General features: G+C 35.7%; 2 protein-coding genes and 1 long non-coding RNA gene across 3 annotated transcripts in view; 2 read left to right on the top strand and 1 right to left on the bottom strand.

Annotated features, from left to right (window-relative positions):
• The window catches only part of LOC123868312 (collectin-11), a 123,980-nt gene extending 109,738 nt beyond the window's left edge, over positions 1-14,242 (bottom strand). The window contains exon 1 of the mRNA XM_045910784.1: positions 13,957-14,242. Within this exon, the coding sequence (XP_045766740.1) occupies positions 13,957-14,059 (103 nt within the window). The 5' untranslated portion in view covers positions 14,060-14,242. The remainder of the gene's footprint in view (positions 1-13,956) is intronic.
• Positions 104-8,950, top strand: LOC123868331. The gene is made up of 3 exons (XR_006796630.1): positions 104-116; positions 956-958; positions 8,857-8,950. It is a non-coding gene; the product is annotated as an uncharacterized LOC123868331 (long non-coding RNA).
• Positions 14,243-17,966: 3,724 nt separating the features above from the next.
• On the top strand, positions 17,967-25,070 carry LOC123868046 (regulation of nuclear pre-mRNA domain-containing protein 1B). The gene is made up of 6 exons (XM_045910391.1): positions 17,967-18,196; positions 18,656-18,892; positions 19,588-19,832; positions 22,398-22,506; positions 23,677-23,852; positions 24,440-25,070. The coding sequence occupies exons 1-6, from the start codon at positions 18,046-18,048 to the stop codon at positions 24,584-24,586; spliced, it is 1,065 nt and encodes a 354-aa protein (XP_045766347.1). The 5' UTR covers positions 17,967-18,045; the 3' UTR covers positions 24,587-25,070.
• Positions 25,071-25,187: the final 117 nt, after the last annotated feature.

The raw sequence follows: 25,187 nt of genomic DNA, 5'->3' as shown, positions 1-25,187 counted from the left end.
GGCTGAATTGTCGTGGCTTTGAGTTCTCTTTCACTGCGGCCTGTGCCATTCAGTGACTTCTGTAGGAGGCATTGCGTAAGTGCACACACAGAGACCGAGAGAGATAGAGAGAGAGAGTATAGCTAGCACGTGGTGATGCGCCATGTGTCGTCTACTACTCATAAAGCAAGCTACTTAATCGCTTGTAAAACTGGATTGCAATAGGTAAAAGACTAAGATTAAACCATGTTTAAACCACTACCGAAATCCCAACAAAAAGCGGTAGCTTCAATGGCACGTTAAGAATGCCGAAACAAGTGAAAGTTGTAGTGCTTCCTCCTAAATGTTATTAGTTATGGAAGCCTATTGAGCGGACGTTCGGCCAATCTGTAGCGGTACAAGGTTATCACGATCGTGTGAATTTTCTACTTGATTTTTACTTACACGCATAAAAACGCAGTGGTGCGTGTTTTGGTCTTAATTGAAAGGTCCATCGTTTGATTTCCGACTGGTTCAGTTTAAGAATTCATCTGGGACAGATAACTTTAAAAATGACGCCTTTTCATACTTTTCATTCCTTATTCAACTCCAGGGGTACTATAATTTCCAAAAACCCTTTCTTAGTGAACTTATCTAATTACTACAATTGCGAGGAAGCGATCATAGTCATGACGTGGTAATTATTACAAGTTCATTGATGTAACTAAACTTTAAGGGCACGATTTTCCCAAAGATCATATTTTAATATTCAAATTTCCTCACCAAGTTTTACCGACAAGCACATGATGGATTGTATCTACTTACTTATTTATAACCAAACAATATTTTAGTAGGTATAAGCATTAAATAATAATAACAATAATATAATTAATTGATGTAATGAAGAGATCCGCAGACAACAGTAAATTCAAGTCGCAGTGGGCAGACCATTGCTTGTCGTAAGAGTGAAGGCCGATGGACTCAAGAAGTTCAAGAGTGGGTACAAGTAGGTTCCTAAGGTGATCCGATTTTATAAACAAGGTGGCAGGAAGTGGTCTTTGAAGGCTGAGGTATGGTGATGCTCACTGGGAAAAGAATATGTTCAGCATTAGATATCCATAGTCTGAAACAATGAAGACGATGACTAAGATGAGAAGATGGATTAGGTAGACTTCATTTCAAAGCATAAGTAGGATGAGCGAACTGCAAGCGGATGCTCATGACAACTATTATTTTTGTACGGAGGAAGGTTGCATTTTCCGGCCACCTACCACGAGGATCCCTCTATGACTTCTACGAGTCCCACGATCGATTCTCGAAGGAAAAAGACCACAACAAAGTAGGAAGTGATTCGATGATATTATAAAAGGAGAATAAGAAAACTCGGGAATTAATAAAATTGCGCAAGACTGAAAAAGTTTTCTGCGAAACACTGCTGGAGCTTCAGTTATATAATTTGGTAACGTACTTATGTATAAATATGATAATAAATGTTTAAAGTAGGTAATCAAATTTTTCGTGACTTACTTGTTAGCTGAAACAGCTTCCTGAATTAATATTCAATGGCGAGAACATCATTTAAAGCGGTTTGTTAATATTAACCTTCGCCTGTGGTTTTAACGTTTGGTAATTTGTTACCGAAATTCGTAGGTGGTAAAAAACTGAGCAAACTTGTTTGATGTAATTGAAGATTCCTTGCCTTACCTATGACCTTAACCTTTTAATCTGTTTTGAAATAATAAACAGCTTTATAAATGCCTAACTATAGGTAGGGGATAACTACCTGCTTGTGTTTTATATGTGTTTATATATAAAATGTTATTAAGTTTTAATATAAGTAGTATCATAATATTTTTGCTTATAAGAGATAAATACTAACGTAATTTTAATCATAATCATCGCTATCATCATGATCGAAACTTGTAGATAAGTTTTTGTTTGGAATCTCAGTTTATTTGAAGGCATATTCGTCGTGGAAAATGGGAGTTTTAATTGTTAATACCAAATTAAAGGCTGAACAGATACAATCAGGTATTCCTACCGTTAATATCTATAATAAATACTTATAATACTTGCACGAACTACCGTACTAATTGGATGCAACGACACAAGTGGTCCCAAAATCGATTAACAATTAGGTTAATTTTGAATTTTTGATTGAAGTTTCCAAATTAGCTGCAATTTAATTAGAAGAGCGTTATATAGCCAACATAAAAGTACCATATAAACATAATTCATAGAGGAACTCAAGGGCCACTCTAAAGGTCCTAGTCCATCAGAAATTAAACGCTTCTGAATAACCAATGATATTCTAATTTATACGTTATAATTTGATTACCTCAGGATTGCCTACAGCTTATAATTTCATGGCAATCTTCGTGTCATACTTCTGACAATGACTTTTAGGGCTGAAGTCATACAGCAATTAGTTTTAACATTTCCATCAACACGTTAAACGGATTATAAACTGTAAAATTGGAATGCCATTCAATATATTTAGTAATGACGCAAAGTTCAAGCCAAGGATGTTTACCTATCTACTTATTCAAGCTTCATCATCATCATTATTATGAACCTATCGCCGTCTCACTACTGAGAACTGATCTCCTCTCAAAATGGGAAGGATTTGGCCATAGTCTACCACACTGGCCTAGTACGGATTAGCAAACTTCACACGTCTTTGACAATACATATTATGCAGAACTCTCATGCATTTTCCTCACGATGTTTTCCTTAACTGGTAAAGCAAGTGTTATTTAATTGCTTAAAATTTACATAACTCCGAAAAGTAAGAGGTGCGTGCCCGGAATTGAACCCCCGATCCCCTAAATAGGAGCCGGATGTCTTAACCACAAGCTGTTGTTCAAGTTTATCCATGTTCTAAGTTAAAAATGATTGCCAAAAATAACTGGTGGCGCCATCACAAAATACGACTAGGGAGTGCAGACTAGCAGACAGCAGTTCATAATAATAATTAAGAAATTCAACGGAAAAATCTTGAGTTACCTAGGTTACCTACTTAATTTATAAAGATTTTTCTTTTAGTAAAGGAAGAATAATTTATGTTCGGAATGCAGCTTTAATACTTGGTGCTTCTTAGGGTTCCATATAGCAAAACACGGAACCCTTATACATAGTTTCGTCCAGTCCGTTTGTCCGTCTGTCTGTCACAGCCATTTTAAAAATTAATTAAAAGAGCTGTAAAATTGAAACCTGTTAGGTACCTACCACATGTTATGTTGTTAGACACATAAGAAAAAAAAAGATTTTTCAGGGTGTCTCCTGAACATGAAAAGCGAGAGTTGAAAAAAAAAATATTTTATACCTTTCGATTGAATACCTATCTCATTGAATAGGTAGGAAATAATGGCTGCCTGCCAAAGTTTTTAGCGAAGTTATGCCTACTGAACAGTGGTGTGAATAAGCATACTTAGGTAAGTTTGCTATCTACTGACTGTACATGATGAAAAAGGATTGAGCTATATTTTAGATAAGTAGTGCTTATATTATATGCATTTAATTATGCCCTGCACCCCAATCTACAGAACCCTACCTTACCGGTGGGCATGCTCTCAAACAATGTTTTTTTTCGAGGAACAGCTGTGGTATTAAATCACATGGTTGAACATAATCGTACACGTTTTTTTGATAAGTTCCAACCAGTTGTTGACATTAAAATTATCATCATTTATAAATTTTTTGTTGGATATGGCATCGCAACCGGCATGATTTACCTAATTAGAGAGTAAACTTTAATATACGAACTACTTATAATTTCAAGGGTGGAAACAAATAGTAATATTTGCAGGCCAGAAATCGTATGCTCCATGAGCCAAACATACCACTCTGTCAGGCATCTATGTTAACAAGTATAATTTAAAATTTATAACACCCTGACAAGTGAAGGTTATAGTAACTAGAAAAGAGCTGATAACTTTCAAACGGCTGAACCGATTTTCTTGGATTATAGCTAAGAACCCTCTCGATCATACCAACTTTCAAACAAAAAAAAAAATTAATTAAAATCGGTTCATCAGTTTAGGAGCTACGATGCCACAGATAGATACACAGATACACACATCAAACTTATAACACCGCTCTTTTTGGGTCGGAGGTTAATTTATCAACGATGCTCTTCAAGTAGCTCTAATCTGCCTACCTAAGCCAGTCAGCCCCTCATGCTTCTATGACCAAAAGTGCAATCTTGGGATAGGAGCCGTTTTTACCTAACCCCGATCAATCTTGTGTCGGTATTTGGGTTTTCTTATGACTTTAAATTGTATCAATCTCGTTTTGGAGTCTAGACTCTAGACGAATCGATCCCACCGTTATTGGTAGCTAGGCAACCCGTTTCAGTCGATCCAAAATAAAATTTTAATCCGCCATCATTACTTTGAAATGCAACAGGTGATTTTAATGGTTGTGTTTAATTCTAGCATGTTACCTGTGTTTCATAAGAGATAATTGCATTTATCTTAGCCAATGATATAAACGCCTAGATACCATTGATAAGTTAGACTGGTTTGCACCTACCTTCATGACATTACTTGATGGTAATCAATTAGGTAAGTAGGATACCTAACCTACATGTCTAGATATCTTAATAATTTTACCTACCATATTTTTTAGTTGGTACGTATTCTAGTTTATCAAATTAACGTAAAAACAACTTAACAGTAAAAGGGATGGTTTCCACACGGTATCCCAGACTATTTATTTTTAGTAGTTTTGCTGCAGAGAGGTCTAACCATGGGTTTGTAATAAGCATCGAATAACTTTCTTCCAAATTGAACTTCAATAAATTGAAAATAGAAGTAACATTAAAATAAGTACCTATACCTGAGTTAATTTAGAGAGAATCGTTTTCTGAATTAAAAAAAATAAAATAGATAGGAATCATACCTACTACTTAGGCATCTCGAAACGTTTTTCAATAAAAAAAGACTCATTGAATAAAATTGATTGTGTTAAAATTCTTACGACATTATCCGTTGATATTTAAAAAAAAAATTGCACCAAATTGTTACGCGAATGTGTTAATTTAATCATAAAATATGGTAAAAGATGTTTTTCGTAATAAATTAAGCAAAAAGAACACGGCAACGGACTAGATGCCCAGTTAATTGCGACCGAGACTGTAATAATTTAAAATGTAATATCTTCTTTATTAAATTACGGAACGAGGGTTAATTTGGAGCTGGTCTTTGAGGTAAGCTGTCAGAACTTATCTAATACAAAGTCTAAATCTCCCTAGCTTACGAATATCAACATTTAGAATATCGAAGCTATACTTAGTTGCTGAAGTTTAAAGTGACGAAGGGAAATTTTATTCGTCATCCTCATCATCAGTTTGTGTATCATTTCAACACTGGATGATACCCGCGACTTCGTCCGCGTGGGTGAACATCTTTAATTTTCCGGGATAAAAATAATCTATATATGTATGATGCACGAACCTCGTCCATACAAAGTAAGGTTGTATTAATAATCGCGTGGGAATTCTTTGATTTTCCGAGACCAAAAGTAGCCTATCCTTCCTTGTCTATCCTTGTGTCAGATTTCGTCTAAATTGGTTAAGCGGATGGGTCGTGAAAAGCAAGTAAACAGATAGTCAGAAAGACTGAAGATAGACAGACAAACAAACACACTTGCGCTTTTATAGAATAGCTATTAGATATTGAGTATGAATTGGGCATAGGACTCCGAACAAAGCATCTCGTCTTTTCCTGACACCCTCATCATCACGTCGTCACTCGTCAGTCCATTGTACCAAAGACTCCCCTACTACTTACTACGTCTAAGTAGTGGATAAGCGGGCTCCATTCTATGACTTTTTGGCTCAAATGACCATCTATCGCTTCTAATGCCCTACTACAATACAAACATAGCCTGCCCACGTTTCAACTTGCTAATGCTTTGGACTATGTTAGTCATTTCTTCATTACGGCTTTAAAAAGTGCAGTTAAATTAATTTGCGAATTGGTTGGTACGTAGAACTTCTCGGTGACACTTAATTTTTTTGTAAACTTTCTCTATTCCAACAAAGATGTCTGAGCCGTTACATCAGCGCGTATTTCGCGCGTAATTCTTGTAGTTTTGTTTTTATTCTGATGCACTGTCAACAAAACGTTGCGGTGGGGCGTCCTATAACGGATGTTTGCACCATCGCTCAGCCTTCGCTGGAGGAAGTTGTGCATACATAGCAGCTTTTTGTACTTTTTTACTTGAGGCAAGTTTTATGGACGTACACTACCTAGTAGGATGAGATGTAATCGGTCTTATTACATTGTGTTAAAAAAGTTATACCAATTCTGAAGACAAGTGGATATTTATTTAAATATCAATAGAATAGTAATTGTAGGTATAGCTTAGATCTCTAATATATTTAAAAACATCTCGATCATGCCTTCGAATAAAAAACTGTTACAAATCGGCCCATTCACACAGATTACGGAAAGAAAAGCCTTATCTGTGGGCCTAAGTAAAGGTGGATGAAGATAAGGTGGCTATTCGTTTGAGAGCTAAATAGATATAATCAGCAACAAACATATTGACAAAAAATACGGTCAAACTTGTAACGCCCCTCATTTTGGGAACACTATCTGCTTATAGGTAGGTACATAGGTACATATCAATTACTTTTCCGCGTCAATGTGAAATACGAAACGAGGCAGTGGTACTACACCAAACCACGATGTTTGTTCATGTGTCACTCATAACTCAACAAACTATTTTGGAAACTTACGCAATTCAATAATATTTCACCCGGTCACTAGTATATTTATTAGCAAAAAATGCTAATTAATACTAATAATACTAATTTGTCATATAAATAAGAATGCTTCGTCGTAATCGTGATGTTTAACTGCGTCTTGCTTTTATACTACAGGAAAAATAGCATATTTTAGAGGCAAAATATACAGGTGAAACTTTTTATATACCTAACTTTATCTTGGCAGTAGAAATGAAAATCAGCTGAGTTCTACCAAAATTAAGGGGTGAAATTTCCCCCTTGCCCATATCCCCTGGGAGGGGGAAGGACCTCTAAATTTTGGTGGGACTCGGGAGATCTTCATTTCTAGTGCCAAGATAAAGTTATATACAAAATTTCATTGATGTACAAATTATTAAAGGTCTTATTTTACCTGTATCTACTATTAACATTTAGTTACCTACGGTCTCTATCTACGCTTACGACTATGGCTTTGCACTGTGGTACCCAAATTAATTAATCAACCGTAGTACCTACATAGAGACCGTAGGTGCACGGTGTAGGTTTAAAACTTTAAGCCACTGACCTCTACTAATTCTAGTAAGTGCACTGGGATTGCGATTGCCTACTTATTTTTGAAGCAACTTCATTTTCGCTTTTCTAGCGCTGATAGCAGCAATGTGCGTCATGTGAGCGTACTCGGAACTAAATGTTAATGATGAGACATCTGTCAATATAGTGTCAACACCAACACACGAGCAATTTGACACAAAGTGTCAATTTTAATTCCTGGTTTGGTTTGCTTGGTTGGCATACCATCCCACGAGGTGGATAGACGATCATACGAGTCGCAGGGAGCTGCTGGATTCAGGCGGCGCAAGACCGTCGCAAGACGAGTGATAGTCCCTACAATAGACCTATGTGGATGTCAATCGGTGGATGACAACGACGATGGCACAAACCTAACATCCATCTCTAACCTAACCATAACATTATGGTTTACAAAAGCAGTGCTTATCAAGGCGTTTCAATTGCAATAGGTGATTTGGTGGCGAATTTGTTCCACTGCCCATCGCAAGAATAATCACATCACCATACCTAATATAATAGTGACCATGACCTGGTATTCGCACTCTTCTTAAATGTTGACTGCCCACGTGTGTACAAGCATTGAGATTGAGTGAGACAGGAGTGAGACGATGGAGCAGCAAACCTCAGGTATATATTCGGTATATAGGTATAGCCTGACAGTTATATTATAACGATAGCAATCATCTCTGATTAATTGACCTCCTCTTACGTTGATATTTTAGCCAATCGTGAATTAGTCGCAGCAAGAATACTATGAATTCAGCCAATTCCAGTTGAAATATTATGGTAAACTCTTGGTAAACTTAACTTTCATGTTAAAGGGGCATGCGTCAATACAGCTGCACCGTCAAGTTACTGTCACACAAAACAAAAAAGAAAAAGAGAAAATAGAAAAATAAAATTCGCAAAGGCGGTAAATTTGAAACTAATAAATAACGTAAAATTATTATATCTACCCAAATCTTTTCATCTTGTCTTGTTGTACATTATTTTGCAAGAGTTGCTTCATTAATTTTATTGCTATGATAAAGATAGTACTGATTTGAATAAAAGCCGGACTTGAGCCTTTTGGATTTTAGTCCGTTTGTTAAGCGATTAAGAGGTCACGTACAACGGTCTAAGTGCGCTAAAGAAACCCAGGAACTAAAATAAGAAGCGATTGAGGCTCTAAATGGCTCTAAAATAGCTTTATTGAGGGTTAAATAATTTTGTCGTACATTGCTGCTCTAGTAATGACAACTCACTGTGTGCAAGCGCAATGATACGGTCCGCTTAGAGGGCGTTTCGTACAAACCTAAATATTGTATTATGTAAGTTATTCTTGGGTAATGATTGCTTTTTAATGCAGTGTTATTTACAATACATTACCCCGTTTTTTTATAGCTGAAGAAACAGTTTTAATGAGACCTAAGCTATGAGTATAAATTTATTAAGTAAGTATATACATGTAGACACAGAAGTGGAAAGGGTTGAGGGGCTTGCTGCTTGGGTCATCATAAGCTAACCATGTTCTTACTAGAGTCTCTCTCTTGTAAGAACATGGTTAGTTTAGTCTCTCTCTTACAAGAGTCTCTCTCTTGTAAGAACATGGTCAGTGAGTGCCAGACCTCCGTTATTTTCTAAAAGCTGACAGTTTATCTGCGTATTGTCACCAACACAGGGAGGAACGATCAGCGCCTATGAAGTTTGAATCATTTGTTTGTCACCTATGTAACCTCTTATATCCCAAAGCCACCATGATCCAAACTTCATCGTTCATTCCTCCCTGTGTTGAGGACAATACGCAGAGAAACTTTAACGAAGATCTGGCACTCGCTGGATCTTACTCCATTCCTTTCTTTTATTTATGGACATCGAAAAGATTTGCCAATTTGCAAACTTGGGAACTTATTTAGGTAAGCTTGTTATACACTAGTAGGTAGAATGCTAAGCTCCAGTAAAGTAAACCATATAATTATGACATTTATTACATTGTACTTAAACCATAAACGCAAACTCAATTTGATTAACAAAATATTGTGATCTTGGAACGTTCTATCTTACGATCAATAATATTCTGTGAGTCGCATTTCGTATAAAGAAAGTACAATATTTCTATAGAACATTTTTACGGATTCTCTATATTTTTGTGACCAAACCCTCAGATTACCCCAAAGTTATTTTTACTATTAATTAGGCAATGCGAAATTATGACTGCAATCACACCAATCGATGCACCAAACATATGATTAAGAGCCTGTCTAGAACTCCACGGTGCTTTGCGTTTCGGTAGTAAAATGGTGAGGAAATTGAATAAGTAAATTGTTCCTAAGCACACTCTCCGAAATATTAATATCCTGTACCATACCGAGACACAGGCAACCTTGCGTCGATGATATAATGATGTTAACAATCAATTCACGTTCATTAATATCGACAAAAAATATACCTACTGCAATTTGTAACGCAAGAATGAAGAAATGAAATCGATTAGGTAGATAAGTAGGTATACCTAAGAGAAAGCCCCTTATCACGTTTTGTATCGGAAGACAATTGGTTTATTAGGTACGAATATCATGCCCACAGGCCACAGTCCAAATAAATTGAACAGATATGTACTTATCTATTAATCTATCCTGTATCTTTGTTTTCCAACATCTGGAAAAGATCTTTGATGAGCAATAATTCCTATATCTTAAAAGCTTTATAGCACAAAACATGTTATTAAGTTATACAGTAATCTGTTTTTTTCTTTTTAATCTCGTCTGATGGTGCACAAAAAACAATAAACCGATTTTAAATTCTATCTGCCAAATTAACAAATTATATGTCCAGTAAGGTCACACAAATCTATAGGCTAAAAGCACAGACTTGTATGAAAAAGATAGACAGAAGCACTGGAACACCTTGTTAATAAGGTCGCGTCCACACCAGCGCCATGTGTTTGTCATTGCATGCGGCGCGCCGTAAATATTTTCACCATAAATTCGATGGGTTTTTTTCATTTGTATGGGTCCACCATGCACAATAAGTTTTTGCCGAGCACGACGCACACGGCACAACGCAATTTATTATGGGTTTGGGGTAATGAATGCGCATGAAAAATGTAATACGAATCGCATTTGACTGTTTCTCATATAGAGTCAGCCACCCAAGCGTTTTATTGTGAACCTCTAGCTTGCTTTGGCTTCAAACGAAGTCAACTGCTCTTCCTCGAACGGGTTTCACTTTTGACAGCCACATCCTAGTTATCTAGTTATTTTTTCATTTAGTCTTTGGCTGTGGATAAGACGTATTATGGATATTATTATCCGGTATGCTTAAAATAATACTGTCTATCAATAAAAATACCAATTCAGCCATTAGTGGTTTTTAGTGTAAGATAGATTTTAATAAATTGTTTTGTATAAAAAGAAAATTAATAATAAGTGGGTATGGAAGATGACCGCATAGATTTGTTATTTTTTGTCAAGCTCATGGTTTCGCTTTAATGATGTTACGAAACAAGTTTTCCGATTTCGTTGTTGATATTTTTTTAATTTGTTATTTTAACAATAATTATGAACTATGTAGACCTACCTATCATCAAAATTATCAGTGCCATCCACCATAAAATTTTATCTGAAAGCTTTTTTGTAATTATTTTAATGACAAATATATACCTACTTACCTTATGTTCCTACATGTAACTTACATACCTACCTATCTGTAATGCGTCCGAACTAACCAAGGGATAAATCTATTACATTGTGATGTCTTAGTTATTGTGAAGTACATTTTGATGAAATATATTTTTAATCGATTTTGTCCGACAAAATCCAAGTTGCGCCTTTAGATAGTTACGGTACGTCCTGTGATATAAAAAACCGGCCAAGTGCCATTCAAACTCATGCACCGAGGGTTCCGTACTCGGGTATTTATTTTATTAATTTATTTTTATTCAGATACAGTTAGTCCTTGACGGCATTCTCACCTGGTGGTAAGTGATGATGCAGTCTAAGATGGAAGCGGGCTAACCTGGAAGGTTCCGGTAGGTACGGAACTCTAAAAATTAAACGTGCTTGAACATAGCCTGTACGATAATCACTAAAAAGTTGCACCAAATTTTAATCGTGCTCTGTATATTATTTTTGTATAGGTACTTATCTGTACCAAGTTAACTCGTTTTCGAGAGTGAAATCACTGTCACTAAAAGTAAAAGTGGGTATCGCCATCGACTGGCGAGCTGAAATTTTATAATAATATGCGCTTATATGCATAACATAACGACATTGAATTTATTATGTAAGAAGAAGAGGCATTTTCTATGGTCGTAAACACCTAACTTAGGCCTGTTTCTAGCTTTGTTTATAGTTCTTCTACATACCTGTACACAAAAAATAAAAAGATTCCTCCTCCTTTTTGAAGTCGGTTAAAAATAGAATAAAAGAATAGTATAGTATAAGCATAGTTGCTAATCTAATAGGTTCCTACTACCTATAATAATAATTTGAATAATCAAATTCAAACAATAAAATTTTCGAACTCATAGACCACACCTCAGACTAGTCTGAGGTCTACAAAATAAATCTTTCATGCCGCTGGCTCTACCTATTTTTAACTCCCGACTCAAAAAGAGGGGTGTTATAAGTTTGACGTGTTTATCTGTGTATCTATCTGTGGCATCGTAGCTCCTAAACTAATGAACCGATTTTAATTTAGTTTTTTATTGTTTAAAAGGTGGCTTGATCGAGGGTGTTCTTAATTACTATAATCCAAGAAAATCGGTTCAGCCGTTTGAAAGTTATCAGCTATTTTCTAGTTACTGTAACCTTCACTTGTCAGGGGTGTTATAAATTTTTAATTTACACTTGTTAAAAGAGTACTTTTTAAAATAGGTAGAGCTTAATTTTATCCTGGTAGCATCTGATAGACAAATTAGGTAGTGTATCGCAAGTAGAATTAATTATTTTTCATGATTTAAATATTAAGCTAGGTAAGTAAGTAGGCATACCTAAGTACTTAATAATTAGTTAGGTACGCAATATAAGTTTTTGACTTATTAATTTAGGTCTACCTAGTTAAGTTTTGTAGATGATTAAATATAGAACGTCTATGTACCTACATTATACCTACCTATTTTTTTACATAAAATTACTGATTGGTATCCAATTGATTCATTCATATAAAAGTTTTTTAGCTAAGTACTTAGGTACCTATACTAACGCAAGCTTAGTAATAGATAAGTATTTATTTCTACATTGTGACGGGAAGACAGCTATTAACAGATCAGTTAGCTTACAAGCTGTTGTAACTTGTAAGCCTATGTGCGTTACTGGACACAGTGGATAAGATAATTATTTATACACATAACATTCTTGCGAAATCAACGTTCTTAATGTGAGATTCATTAGCATATTATAAGTAGCGACTTGGCAATCATTGATATGGTCGTTGATCCCATTTCCAACAATCTAACATTCCGAATTTAGTTGCTATTATTTTTCAATTTAAATAGTCCTCATCCTTGGCAAGGATCTGCCCACATTTTAGCCCATTCAACCGTGCAAAAAATCTTGAGTAAGTATATGTAATATTCGAGTTAAATACCATTTTACGTATCGCTGTCTTTTACTCCAAATTCAGTGGTCAAACATATTAATAAAAGACAACAATATCATTACTTACTTAGTGCTTAATTATAATTTGACCATTACAGTAAACTATAGAGTATATATACTAAACAGGGCTCTCTCCGTCACTCGTTTCATACAATCGTAGTTCCAATTTCATTTGAATATTAAGGAACCAAAGTCCATGAAATTTTGCAGACATATTCTAGAAACTAATATCTGTGTCTGTGGTGTTTTAGATTTTTCTAAAAATATGTAGTTTTAAAATTACAGGGGCTCAAAGATTTGTATGTAAATTTTTAAGACCGCGTAACTTTGAAACCGAATATTTTAACAGAAATCTAGAAAACCACAGACATAGATATTAGTTTCTAGAATATGTCTGCAAAATTTCATGGACTTATTCAAATGAAATTGGAAGTACGTTTGTATGAAACGAGTGACGGAGAGAGCCCTCTTAAATATAAATAGTAAGGTAGAGACTCGAGATCTAAGCCATCGTATGGAAAAGTTAGGACAGTAAGCGCGGAAAGTTAGAATTCAGAACTCAAGCGCTTGACCTATAATATTATAGCAGTAGGATTAAAGTTGGTAGAGGAAAATGGAGAAATCCCAGCATTGAGCTTTTTATTTTAATGATACGAGTGGTTCAATTCATGAAGTAGAAAATAAAATAAACTCCGCCCGACATTATAAATTAGCAACAAATCGCGCATTTGCCGCCAAAATATCCAGACAGTAAAATAATGTAAGAAACCTATATTTTTAGTAAGTAGGTACATAGGAACTGTTTATTTACCTGTTTTCGTATTAAATCTATTGGAAAACATCGTGTAATACCAAATTCGTAACGATGGTAAACCCTCGCCTACGGCTTGGGCTTACACAAACGCCAAGACATTTGCAATATTACCTACTTACCACCCTTATATTACTGTTCCTACTATTACGAGTCAAAGTTAGGAAGTTACCGTGAAAAGAATTTAGAAACCCGAAAGAAAAACTTTGAACGAAAATAAATAATGATAATATGCTATTCTATAAATGTATAGCTGTACTTTTCGATTTTAAATTAATATAGGTACTTAGGTTTAATACACTTACCGACGTCTCGTTGTCCGTTCGATGGTTTTTGTGCATTAGCTAGCAGAACTAGCGATACGATGACAAAAACACTAGGGCGTACTCTATTCAGCAAAAACATCATTTTATTTGATTAAAAAAAAAACAATTAAAAATAAACACAATATAAAACCTTTAAAAACAGGCAACTGATAACGAAAGCGAAGCAAGGAATTTTAAAAAATAATAAATATTAAAATTTAGAAACTCGGTCTCATTTTCACGTGCGTTCGGCCGCGGTCGAGGGGCGCGTGCGGTTCGGCCTTTGAAAACTGTGCTAACTGAGATGAGGCTGCGCCGGCGCAGGTGTTGTCCACACAGAGAAAGATCTTAGGCTATTATCGCGAGTCTCCTTAGGGTTGCCGTTGGAGTACATATATGTATTGAGCCTTTCAGGTTCCGTATCTCTAAAGAAAAAAGGAACCCATAAAGCATCACTTCGTTGTTTGTATGTCTAGGTATCTATCAAGACTCGTCAAAAAATCAAAACCTAAAGGGTTCTTCCCGTTGATCTAGAATCAAAGGCAGGTAGCAATGTCACAAGTAAGTAATGGGAAAAATCCGAAACCCGTTAATTTGTGAAACACCACAAAAAAAAAGTGTTATTTCTTTTACGATGGTATGGATCACGGAACCCTTCGAGTGCGAATCCGACTCACACTTGACCGGTTTTTGTTATAAATAGATTTTGATATAATTTTTGGACGACCTACCTCTCTGTATATCTACTTAGTCTGAGTTCCAGGTGCATTGGTGAGAGCGCTGTGATCATATGGATAAGTATGAGATGAGGTCCTAGATTTGATTCCTCGCAGGGGCAATCTAGAAAATTTATTATTTCTAAATTATCTATGGTTCTATAGGAGGCTTTGGCCGTGGCTAGCTACCAGTTACCTGCCACACTACTGGCAAAGCCGTGCCGCTTAGCGATTTATCGTTCCGGTACCATGCTGTGCAGAAACCGTTAGGGGGTTTGATAAAACTGCCATACCCCTTCCAAGTTAGCCTGCTTCTATCTTAAACTCTATCATTAGTCAGCCAGCACCTACCACCAGGTGAGATCGGAGTCAACAGTCAAGGGCTAATTATTATTTATAATTGATTAAAAAAACACTCCTTTTCTACAAAGAAAGGACATTGCAGCTAATAGGTATAAAACTTCTGCTTTACTTTTGCAATAATCTACCAGAATTTGTGAATTTACTAACTTGTGAGGAAATACTTAAAATACTTTTCATATCACTGTTTTTAATTGGTACGTTTTTAAGTTAAATATGTAAAATTCAGGATGCATTCAAAAAACTTTTGAATTAAATATTTTTTCTTTGCACCCGATCTCGTGCTTTTGATTTCTTCGCTATGGTTAGGATCCCATATTTTTTTAAACCGTACAATTTGTTTAACAGTATTACGGTTTTATAAATAAGAAGATATAAAGTAGTTGGCAACCCTATATTCAAGTTCTCACCATGTCACATATAAATTGCTCATCTTCCAATGATTGGTAGAAAAACCATTACGCTGTCTTGCAAGTTTTTTCTTTGAATAGCTAAGTATCGAACTTAGGATGGGGACACACCTATGGATCTTTTTGCCGATCGCGATTATTTAAATAAGTTAACCTATTATCGTATCTAGCACCCGTATCTTATGATTTGATGCTCAAGTTACATCGTAGATCCATCCATCCATACTGCCATATCTTTGTCTGAACAGCATCTTAGTAGGTACCTATATTAATTCTAGATTTCAATATTAATTGTTATTATTATCTTTGATGTCAATGTATGAACAAAAAGGCAAAATTAAGAATTCTTTTAAACTGCTACTTTGTTAGGTACTAATGAGTGAATAGGTAGGTACATTAAAATCACAGTAAGTTAGTACCTATCTATGCTGATTGCATTTCCATCCTGCTTTTCATCGACGTGCCTATCACACTAATTTTGTTGTGGGCTCTTCTCAGATCTGGGCGCGTTTGAAACTTTTGTAGCTTTAGTTTTAAGTTTACGTAATTAATTATCATCACTATATCACCTTCAAATCTAGCCATTCTGACCAAAAGAGTTCAATAGTACCTACTTAGAATAAATGATTTTCTGTTTTTGAGTTTGAGTTTCACAAGATTTGCGATTTATCGTGTAACTAATAGATAGGTAGATCATAATAATGGGTTTTCATGGCTCTAAATGTAACAAAAATAATGTCATATTTATTCTATAATATTAAAAAAAAAAAAAAAAATTAAATATAAGTATCGTTGCAAGGCTACGTCACGCTACGTAACAAGGATGGTACCTAAGTAATTGGCGAAAAGAAAATATCAGCTGGTGTGAACGCAACTTTAGGCACTAATAATATTGATATCTTGTATAGATATCCGATCGTGGGACAACTAGTATTAAATTAGTATCTTTATGATAACTAATTAATTTTTTATTAAAATTGAACTTTTTTAGATTTTTGTCTTGTTATAGCTTATGTTACCGGTTGTGTAAATTAGTTAAACATGTTACTCGTCTATCTAATTGAAAACTATCTCTCAAATTGGAGAAATATAATATTTTACTGTAGTTAGGTACAATTTTTTCTACATAAATATAAGGTCGATGTCCCTAGATGAGGTCCGGGTTGAAGGGTCTATAAAGACCTGAAGTTAAAAATGGTACAATTACCTTTAGTTAAATTTTAAAACAACCAAGTACTTAATTAATTTTTCCTATTCAGCATAGCTAAAACTTAAAGCCTTAGGTACTAAGTATTTCTTTATTACGACTGCCGACTGGGGTTCCTTTTCGCATTCAGACGCAAATAGGTACCTTCTGTGGTAGGAGTAATATCACAGGTAATATTCGTTATATTATAGGTAAGGTACGTGAGATCGCTGCAGCTGGTGCAGCTTCCCGCCTTAGCAGGCAACCCAAATTAGCAAGGATGTCAAGCTTTTCGTCGATGTTTAGGTCGATTTTTTTTGTCGTAAAGCGGTGTCGATTTTTGTAGAAAAAATCGACACCGCTTTACGTGTAAGGGAGGTGCCCTTATAATTTATGCCCTAATAATTTAATATTTTAATTTATTACCAATTTACAATAGGTACCAAATAACAGCTTTCTAGTAGATATACCTACTAACAGTCTTGATAACAATGATAGCTAAGCTGCGGACGGACGGACCGACAGATGGACTGACATGGTGAGACTAACATTTTTTGAAGGCTGCAACTATGGCTGCATTCTAAGATTTTTTCTTACTAACTTTTTCCTGCAACAAAGTCCGCGTTTTTAAACCAGAAGGAATCTTCAGGGTGTTTTCACCTAAATTACCTAACTAGTTATGCGTTTTTGGGGTGCTATAAAGTTTGTTGAGAAGTGAAAAGTAATAAATAGAAGCATTGTATAAAAGTCTACGATACAATATTATGTACTTTGCCGAAGTCCATGATGATAATATGTACAAGGAACCGATAGCTTAATTTGCTAAAGTATACATAAAATTCGCTGAAAGTAGGTACGTCGATCGGTTACGAAGTGATTGAAGGACTAATAAAAATCAAATAGACTAATAAAAAACATGTTTCGCACTATGTTGCGCTTTTATAGGTTAGTGATTAATTTTGCAGATGATTTTGGTGCCATTATCGACTCACAATTTTGTAAAGTTACACAATATGACAACTATATAAAACTAGCTGATACCCGCGACTTCGTTCGCGTGGATGTAGGTGTTTTAAAATTCCCGTGGGAACTCTTTGATTTTCCGGGATAAAAAGTAGCCTATGTGCTAATCCAGGGTATAATCTAATCTCCATTCTAAATTTCAGCCCAATCCGTCCAGTAGTCTTTGCGTGAAGGAGTAACAAACATACACACACACACTCATACAAACTTTCTCCTTTATAATATTATAGTGTGATAGTGTGATTTTAATTTCCGAACGAGAAAGATTTTTAATCTGTGCTCTGACAAAGATGCAAAGATGGCGTTATAGAAACGTCAATGTCAAACAAATTAAAAATAAGTTGATTGCGCGTTCCATGGTGCTGGTTTTTAAATTGAGAAAATTCGTTTAATTATGTCCGGTTTTACCGAAAATGCGTTAATTCGTAAGCTACAAGAGTTGAATTCTAGCCAACAGAGTATTCAAACATTGTCTTTATGGCTTATACATCACAGAAAACACCACGCCGCTATCGTCAAAACATGGTACAAAGAGCTGTTAAAAGGTGATTATCGTTGCTATTTCCTCGTAAATATCTTTATCCAGTTAATTCTATCAAATAACTTAGTAATTTCTTGTCAGAATCAAGTTGCTATATAGAAAATTTAACATTGTTGTCTGTTGCAATTGTTCACGTGCAAGAATTTGCTGGGGACGTTTCAAAAATAACTTTGATAAAATGTACGTGCCTTCATAAGCTTTTGAATACGACAAGCCACCTTTTAAATACCTACAAAACGTTTTAATAGGAGTCGCGTGTCTATATATTGTTAACAAATTTGAAGCGGATGTTACCAACTGCATGAAAACAAGAATTTTTTTGGGCGCTTAGCTAGTGCAATCATTTGTTAACAATATTTATATCAATATGAGATACATAGATTTCTCCCTCCTTCTCTACTGTAAACAACAGTGTCAGTTTTATGTTGATGAAAATCTAACTAAAATATTTTATAATTTCCAGCAAAGGACAGCAAACAGCTAACGTTTATGTATCTAGCGAATGATGTGATACAAAATAGTAAAAAGAAAGGACCTGAATATGGGAAAGAGTTTGGAAATGTGCTTGTCGATGCATTGAAACATATGGCCAAGACTGGCATTAATGCAAAGACTAAGCAATCACTCCATCGTATACTTACTATATGGGAGGAGAGGGCTGTGTATGAGCCTTCAAAGATCCAGGAGTTTAAAGTTGCTGGTAAGCCTCTTCTTGGTTTAAAACATGCCACATTATGATTAGTCTGATTGTATTGCATTCATAACTTTTTGGATGTTCAAAAATGATTCACTGCAATAGTTTCATAGCTCCATTGTGATGCTCAATCTGATTGCCTGACATCTCTTACTATTGGCTGAAATGTATTGTTGTATTGCATAAATTCAACCAATCACAACAATAATTCAGATTGTACCAATGATTTATGCAGATTTACACAATCAACAGAAATGTAGTTTTGTGTCTTATGAATGTATGATGTGTACATCCTGACTTTTATTAAAAATGTGAAAGTCTGTCTGTCCTTTTCATTGTCCATCTGTTGAACTGAATTTGATCAGACTTGATCCAGAAATAGATTTACATCTTAGATGATCAAAAAGTACCCACAGCTTTTGAAAATACATCTAAATTCATGCAGACGAAGTTAGGGTATAATCTAGTTTACCTTACAGTGAGGTAATTTTATAGAGTGTGATCAGCCAAAAACTAAATGAAATTGACAGTCTTGCAACATTAAGATGCACTGGATTTATAATAAAATTGTCAAAATAGATATCTGTCCATTGATAGAATCCCCTATTTGCTGAAGAATCTATGGGAAAGATATGAGACACTATTGTCTTACAATTACAGGAATTATACAACTAACCACTATGTTAATTATTCTTTTTCAGTTGACCCCAACGATGCAGAACCAGGTAATGTAGTCAAAAGAAAAACTGTTGACACTGAAGAAAAAGAACCAGAAAAGAAACCAAAGCTAGAGGAGAAGAGCAAAGACAAAGAGAAGAGCAAAGAGAAAGAGAAACGTGAAAGGAGACGGAGTGAGAGTAAGTCGGAGAGCCACAACGACTCTAACTCTAATGTCAGCCCTAACACTTCACCTGGGGACCCTCCAGAACCTGAAGAACTAATTAAGGTAACTTGGTTTAATATTATTTAATCACTTAGCCTAAAACATACACAATGTATAACAGTAATTGCAAAGTGAGAGACTCAGTAATTGCAGAGTGAGTCTATTAGACGATAGATGCATTTTTTTCATCTTTATTGGAACACATACAACATTTACATTGTTAGTTACGTATTCCTAGTTAGTACATATGCCAATTAAGTATTCACTGATCTACATTATCTATCTAATTTTTGTGCGGGAGTTAGTAAGTTACTAATTAAAACTAACTAAAATTAAATTAAAAGAAGTTTGTATATTAGTATATGTATATGGTTAAAAATTATATCCATATTTTTAGGGTTCTGACCTCATAAGGAATAACGGAACCCTTATAGGATCACTTTGTTTTCTGTCTGTCTGTCCGTCAGTCAGTCCGTCTGTTGTGTCTGTCAAGAAAATTTATAGGGTACTTCCCGTTGTACCTAGAACGATGAAATTTGGCAGGTAGGTAGGTCTTATAGCATAAGTAAAGGAATAATCTGAAAACCGCGAATTTGTGGTTACATCATTTAAAAAAATTAAAATGTATTTCAATTTTCAAAGTAAGATAACCATACCAAGTGGGTATCATATGAAAGGGTTTGACCTGTACATTCTAAAACTGATTTTTATTTATTTTTATGCATAAAAGTTTTTGATTTATCGTGCAAAATGTCTGAAAATATACCTGAGTACAGAACTCTCGGTGCGCGAGTCTGACTCGCACTTGGCCGGTTTTTTTTAATTCATAGACTAGCACTTGGCTTCAAACTTGTTGGCAAGTGATGATGCAGTCTATGGTAGAGCACGCTTGCATAGAAGATGTCTATTCACTCTTGACTTAAAGGTACCCATATTCAAATTGGAGGAGAAAACTGATGCTGTACCAAAATTTTAAAAATGGAAAGGTATTGCTGTAACAATAAGATTTCAGAATTGCTGGAATGCCAGAGACATTGTGTTTGCAAGTACTTTGTAATCAATAAATTAGGAGGTAAGTATTTGATTTACTAAGAGCCCTTAAGAAAACCACTAATACTAATAAAATAGTCATGTTCAATAAATATATATATGTACTCAAAGTACATACTAGTATTAGTAGATAATGGTGGTGACATCGCGTGTATTCAGGTTTTTAAATATCCTGTGGAAAGTTCTTGATTTCCCATTTCTTTTCAATAATTTTTTTACCCGACTGCAGCAAAGCCAAAAGGAAAGGTTATGATTTTAGCAGTCTATGTATCTATGTGTGTGTATGTTTGTATCCAGATTCTGTGTGTTCCACCGTAGTGCCTAAACTACTGGACCGATTTTGATGAATGAGGTGTCAATCGATTCGTCGTAAAGGTTCAGGTGACATAGGCTACATTTTATATGAAAAAATTTACCTAACGGATGTTACATAAAAAAAGTGGGGGTCTCCAAAATTGCAAAAATGAAGCCGCGAGTATCCTCTAGTTTTACTAAATAAAACCTCTGCCAAGTTTGTCTGTCTGTATGCGCTAATCTAAGAAACTTCTGATTTTCATTAGTGGGTGGACAGAGTTTAGGTTTAGGTATAAAATTATATTTTGTAAAGTGAAAAAATTGTAAATTGACTGAACTAATAATTCAGCTAGTTAACAATAATAAAATTATTGTTTTCAATATAGTGGACAAAAATCCAGTTACCTGAGCGCTTTCCATGTTGATAATTCGTACTGATAGATGGCGCCTGTACAATTTTACGGCGCGTTTCGAATGAACTCACCATGGAGTATAACTAGTTTTCACGCCTATTTTTAACCCCCAACCCAAAAAGAGGGGTGTTATAAGTTTGACGTGTGTATCTGTGTATCTGTGTGTCTGTGTATTTGTGTATCTGTGTATCTGTCTGTGGCATCGTAGCGCCTAAACGAATGAACCGATTTTAATTTAGTTTTTTTTGTTTGAAAGGTGGCTTGATCGAGAGTGTTCTTAGCTATAATCCAAAAAAATTGGTTCAGCCGTTTATGAGTTATCAGCTCTTTTCTAGTTTTCTTGTAGAAAAGAAGGTTAGATAACCGTTAGGTTCTTAATATTATGTCAATAGACAAATGTCAAGCTGTCAAGATGGACGTTGCCTAAATACATAATTATTTATTTGAAAATGATGTTTTGGAAAACTCAAATACTTTGGATCGTCGGGGGTGTTATAAATTTTTAATTTACACTTGTAATTTCATCATGTCGACGCGCTTCAGAAGCGCGTGCCATTTTGGATTTAATATTTGAGAAGCTTTGGTACGAAAACGTACCTTGGCGCTACTTACGCTTAATTAATCCTAAATCCTAATCCTAATAATATTATAAATGTGAAAGTTTGGATGTTTGTTACTCAATCACGCAAAAACTACTGGACGGATTTGGAATGGAGATAGATTATACCCTGGAATAACAACATAGGCTACTAACAACGCCGGGCTTTAACGCTCGTGCGAATTAGGGCTAAGACCACAGCGTTCACCACTTGCCAGGGAAGTCGTCAAAGTCTGCTTTTCCATGGTCTTACTCAAATCTTTTAATTTCCAGGCCCTGCTGGAGTTGGAGTCGAGTGCCTCTAGCGACGAAGCGGTCCGGGAGCGCATCGCCTCTCTGCCGCCAGAAGTTTCCGAAGTGCAATTATTATCTAAGTTAGAAGGTAAATGGCACGCCAAAATGTTCAATTGTACTATAGGTGTACCGCTTGGCTGGGACCGCTCGTGGGGAAGGGTGCGGGTAGCGGGAAGGTGACAGTGCCGTTGAATTCCTTGGTTTTTACGTCAATGAGGAACTTTCTATGGTATCTTCAAGTCAAGAGTGAATAGGAATCTTCTAGGCAAGCATGCTAAATCCTGCATCAAGCTGCATCATCACTTGCTAGCAGGCTTGATTGAAGCCAAGCACTAATCTATAAATTAAAAAAAAAAGCCTCATAGATAGTGCTTCCCTTGTCATCCTCCCGCAACCGGCGCCCCACGTTACGAGCGGTCCCAGCGAAACCGTATACCTATACACTTATATACAAAAAAAAAAAAATATATTTTGTACCACTACGTAAAATAAAAATAAACGGTAATTGCGAGAGTATTGTTTCATTTGTTTTTGAATAAAATGCTTTATCATTGTTTCCTTATTCTTTCCTTTCATATTCACATATGCATGTCATTTATTTCGCATCTTTCATACCTATACTGAATTAGGGTGCCTATCTGCTGAAGCGGAACGGAGATGTGTTAGGGTGTGTTTCCATTGAAGCGTAGTCGAGTTCAGGCATGTGCGCTTCGACCAATCAGATAAGAAATGATAAAATGATGTCATCCTACTATGACCTGAGTGGTAAATTAAACACGTCTCCGCTTTGGTGGAAACGTACTCTAAAGCTGATATAACCTTATTAGTTCCGCTTGGATAGACACCTTGAACTTTGGCTAGAGATAAATTGATTCTAGTAAAAAAGGGAACAACTCAAATTCGACACTTTTTAGAGGCTAAAACATCAACTGAGAAATATCTATCTACCATAAATTACTAAGAGTTATATTTTTTGCCTCTTCTGAAAGGAGTCTAATATGAGTTGTGTTCTTTTTTACAGGAGGCATTGAAGTCTTGCAGTTTTTTCACCTGTTTTGGTTATACCTTTTTATTTCGTAATCCTTATGCCCAAAGGCGTAACCCCTTATATCCCCTTTATACCTCGTGATAGTGTACAATAGAATTAGCACTAATATGCAGTTAACCCAATGATAATTCTAAAAAGTTCAATTTTTAACTGTATTAAAACGAAATTTTACTTCAACTAATTGTATTAAAATAAAATTTTCATCTGTAGATAAGGAATCGGCGGTCAGCCTCAGCGCCATAGTTAATTCAGCGGTGGAACTGTTGGCCGAGTACAACCTGAGGCTGTCTGAGGAGTTGGACAAGAGAAGAAAGGTTGCCGCCATGTTGCGGGACTTCGAACAGGCGCAGAGGGAGCTCGCCAAGCAAGCCGAGGCGAAACTTGAGGTTAGTATTAAGGCCAGGGCAGACTACCAACTGTAAACTTCTTTATAGATTTGTAGATTTGTATTATAGACTTAAACGTCTTTATAGATTTGTATGAAAATCGAAATACATTCGGACCGCGGCGACATCATACACTGCGATCGGTGCTCAGTTTGATATTATTCAACCCAAGAAAATTTCACTTCTTTAACTTTTATAATATAGATATACCACGCAACTGATATTTTTTTATGGTTCCGTACCTCAAAGGGAAAAAGGGTCCCTTATAGGATTACTTTATTTGTCTGTACGTGTGTCTGTCAAGAAAACCTATAGAGTACTTCCCATCGACCTAGAATCATGAACTTTGGCAGATAGGTAGGTATTATAGCACAAGTAAAGGAAAAACCCGAAAACTGTGAATTTGTGGTTACATTAAAAAAAAACTAAAATTTGTTTATGAAAAAATTAATTTACTAAATCACATTAAGATAGCGCAGTCCGTCATTAACTGGCGGTGTTGTACATAAAAGTGTTAGGTATATCTGGCACGGAACCCTTCGGGTGCTAGTCCGACTCGCACTTGACCGGTTTTTATTTGTTTACAGGAATACAACATAAAACTACAAAAGATCTACGCAGTGAAGTCGGAAGTGAAGTCTCACATAGAGAACCTGCCAGACGTGTCTCGTCTGCCAGACGTGACGGGCGGCCTGGCACCGCTGCCGTCCGCCGGAGACTTGTTCAGCGTATGAGGGTTGCACCCCTGCCATGACCTATGACATACAACCAATTTGACTACAACTATGATCATTTACAAACTTTCGACTATATCGCGTACCACCAGAAGCGCACTGTGTATTTTATGATTGTCTTTTACTTACGAACGCGACAGTCCCGCGTTTGCTTTATGCCTCTCAACTATACTCTTAAAGAAGTTAGTATAGGGCTCTCCCTGTTACGTAATTCCATACAAATGACAGGGGCAAAAACCATTCGAGTCGCTAAGCATTTTTTAATTAAAAATCGCGAGCAAACGAGCAAGCAGGTCACCTGATGTTAAGTGATTACCGCCGCCCATGAACATTTGCAGCACCAGAGGAATCGCCGATGCACTGCCGGCCCTTAAGGAATTTGTTGGTCCGCCCCTTGAATGTTGTAATCTAGTGGGAACACCGCCGCTGGGAGTTTCCACAGTTCTATGATGCGTGGAAAAAAGGACCAATTCCGAACATGTTATCAAAAAAATATTGGAAAATGTTTTCAAAAAACATTCAAAATTAGAACAGAATAGAATAAATAGATTTTTATTCAAATAAACTTTTACAAGTGCGTTTGAATCGTCAAAATAATTTA

This window comes from Maniola jurtina, chromosome 9 (genome assembly GCF_905333055.1).
Source record: "Maniola jurtina chromosome 9, ilManJurt1.1, whole genome shotgun sequence".
Lineage (NCBI taxonomy): Eukaryota > Metazoa > Arthropoda > Insecta > Lepidoptera > Nymphalidae > Maniola > Maniola jurtina.
This window is presented reverse-complemented; position numbering and strand designations above follow the sequence as displayed.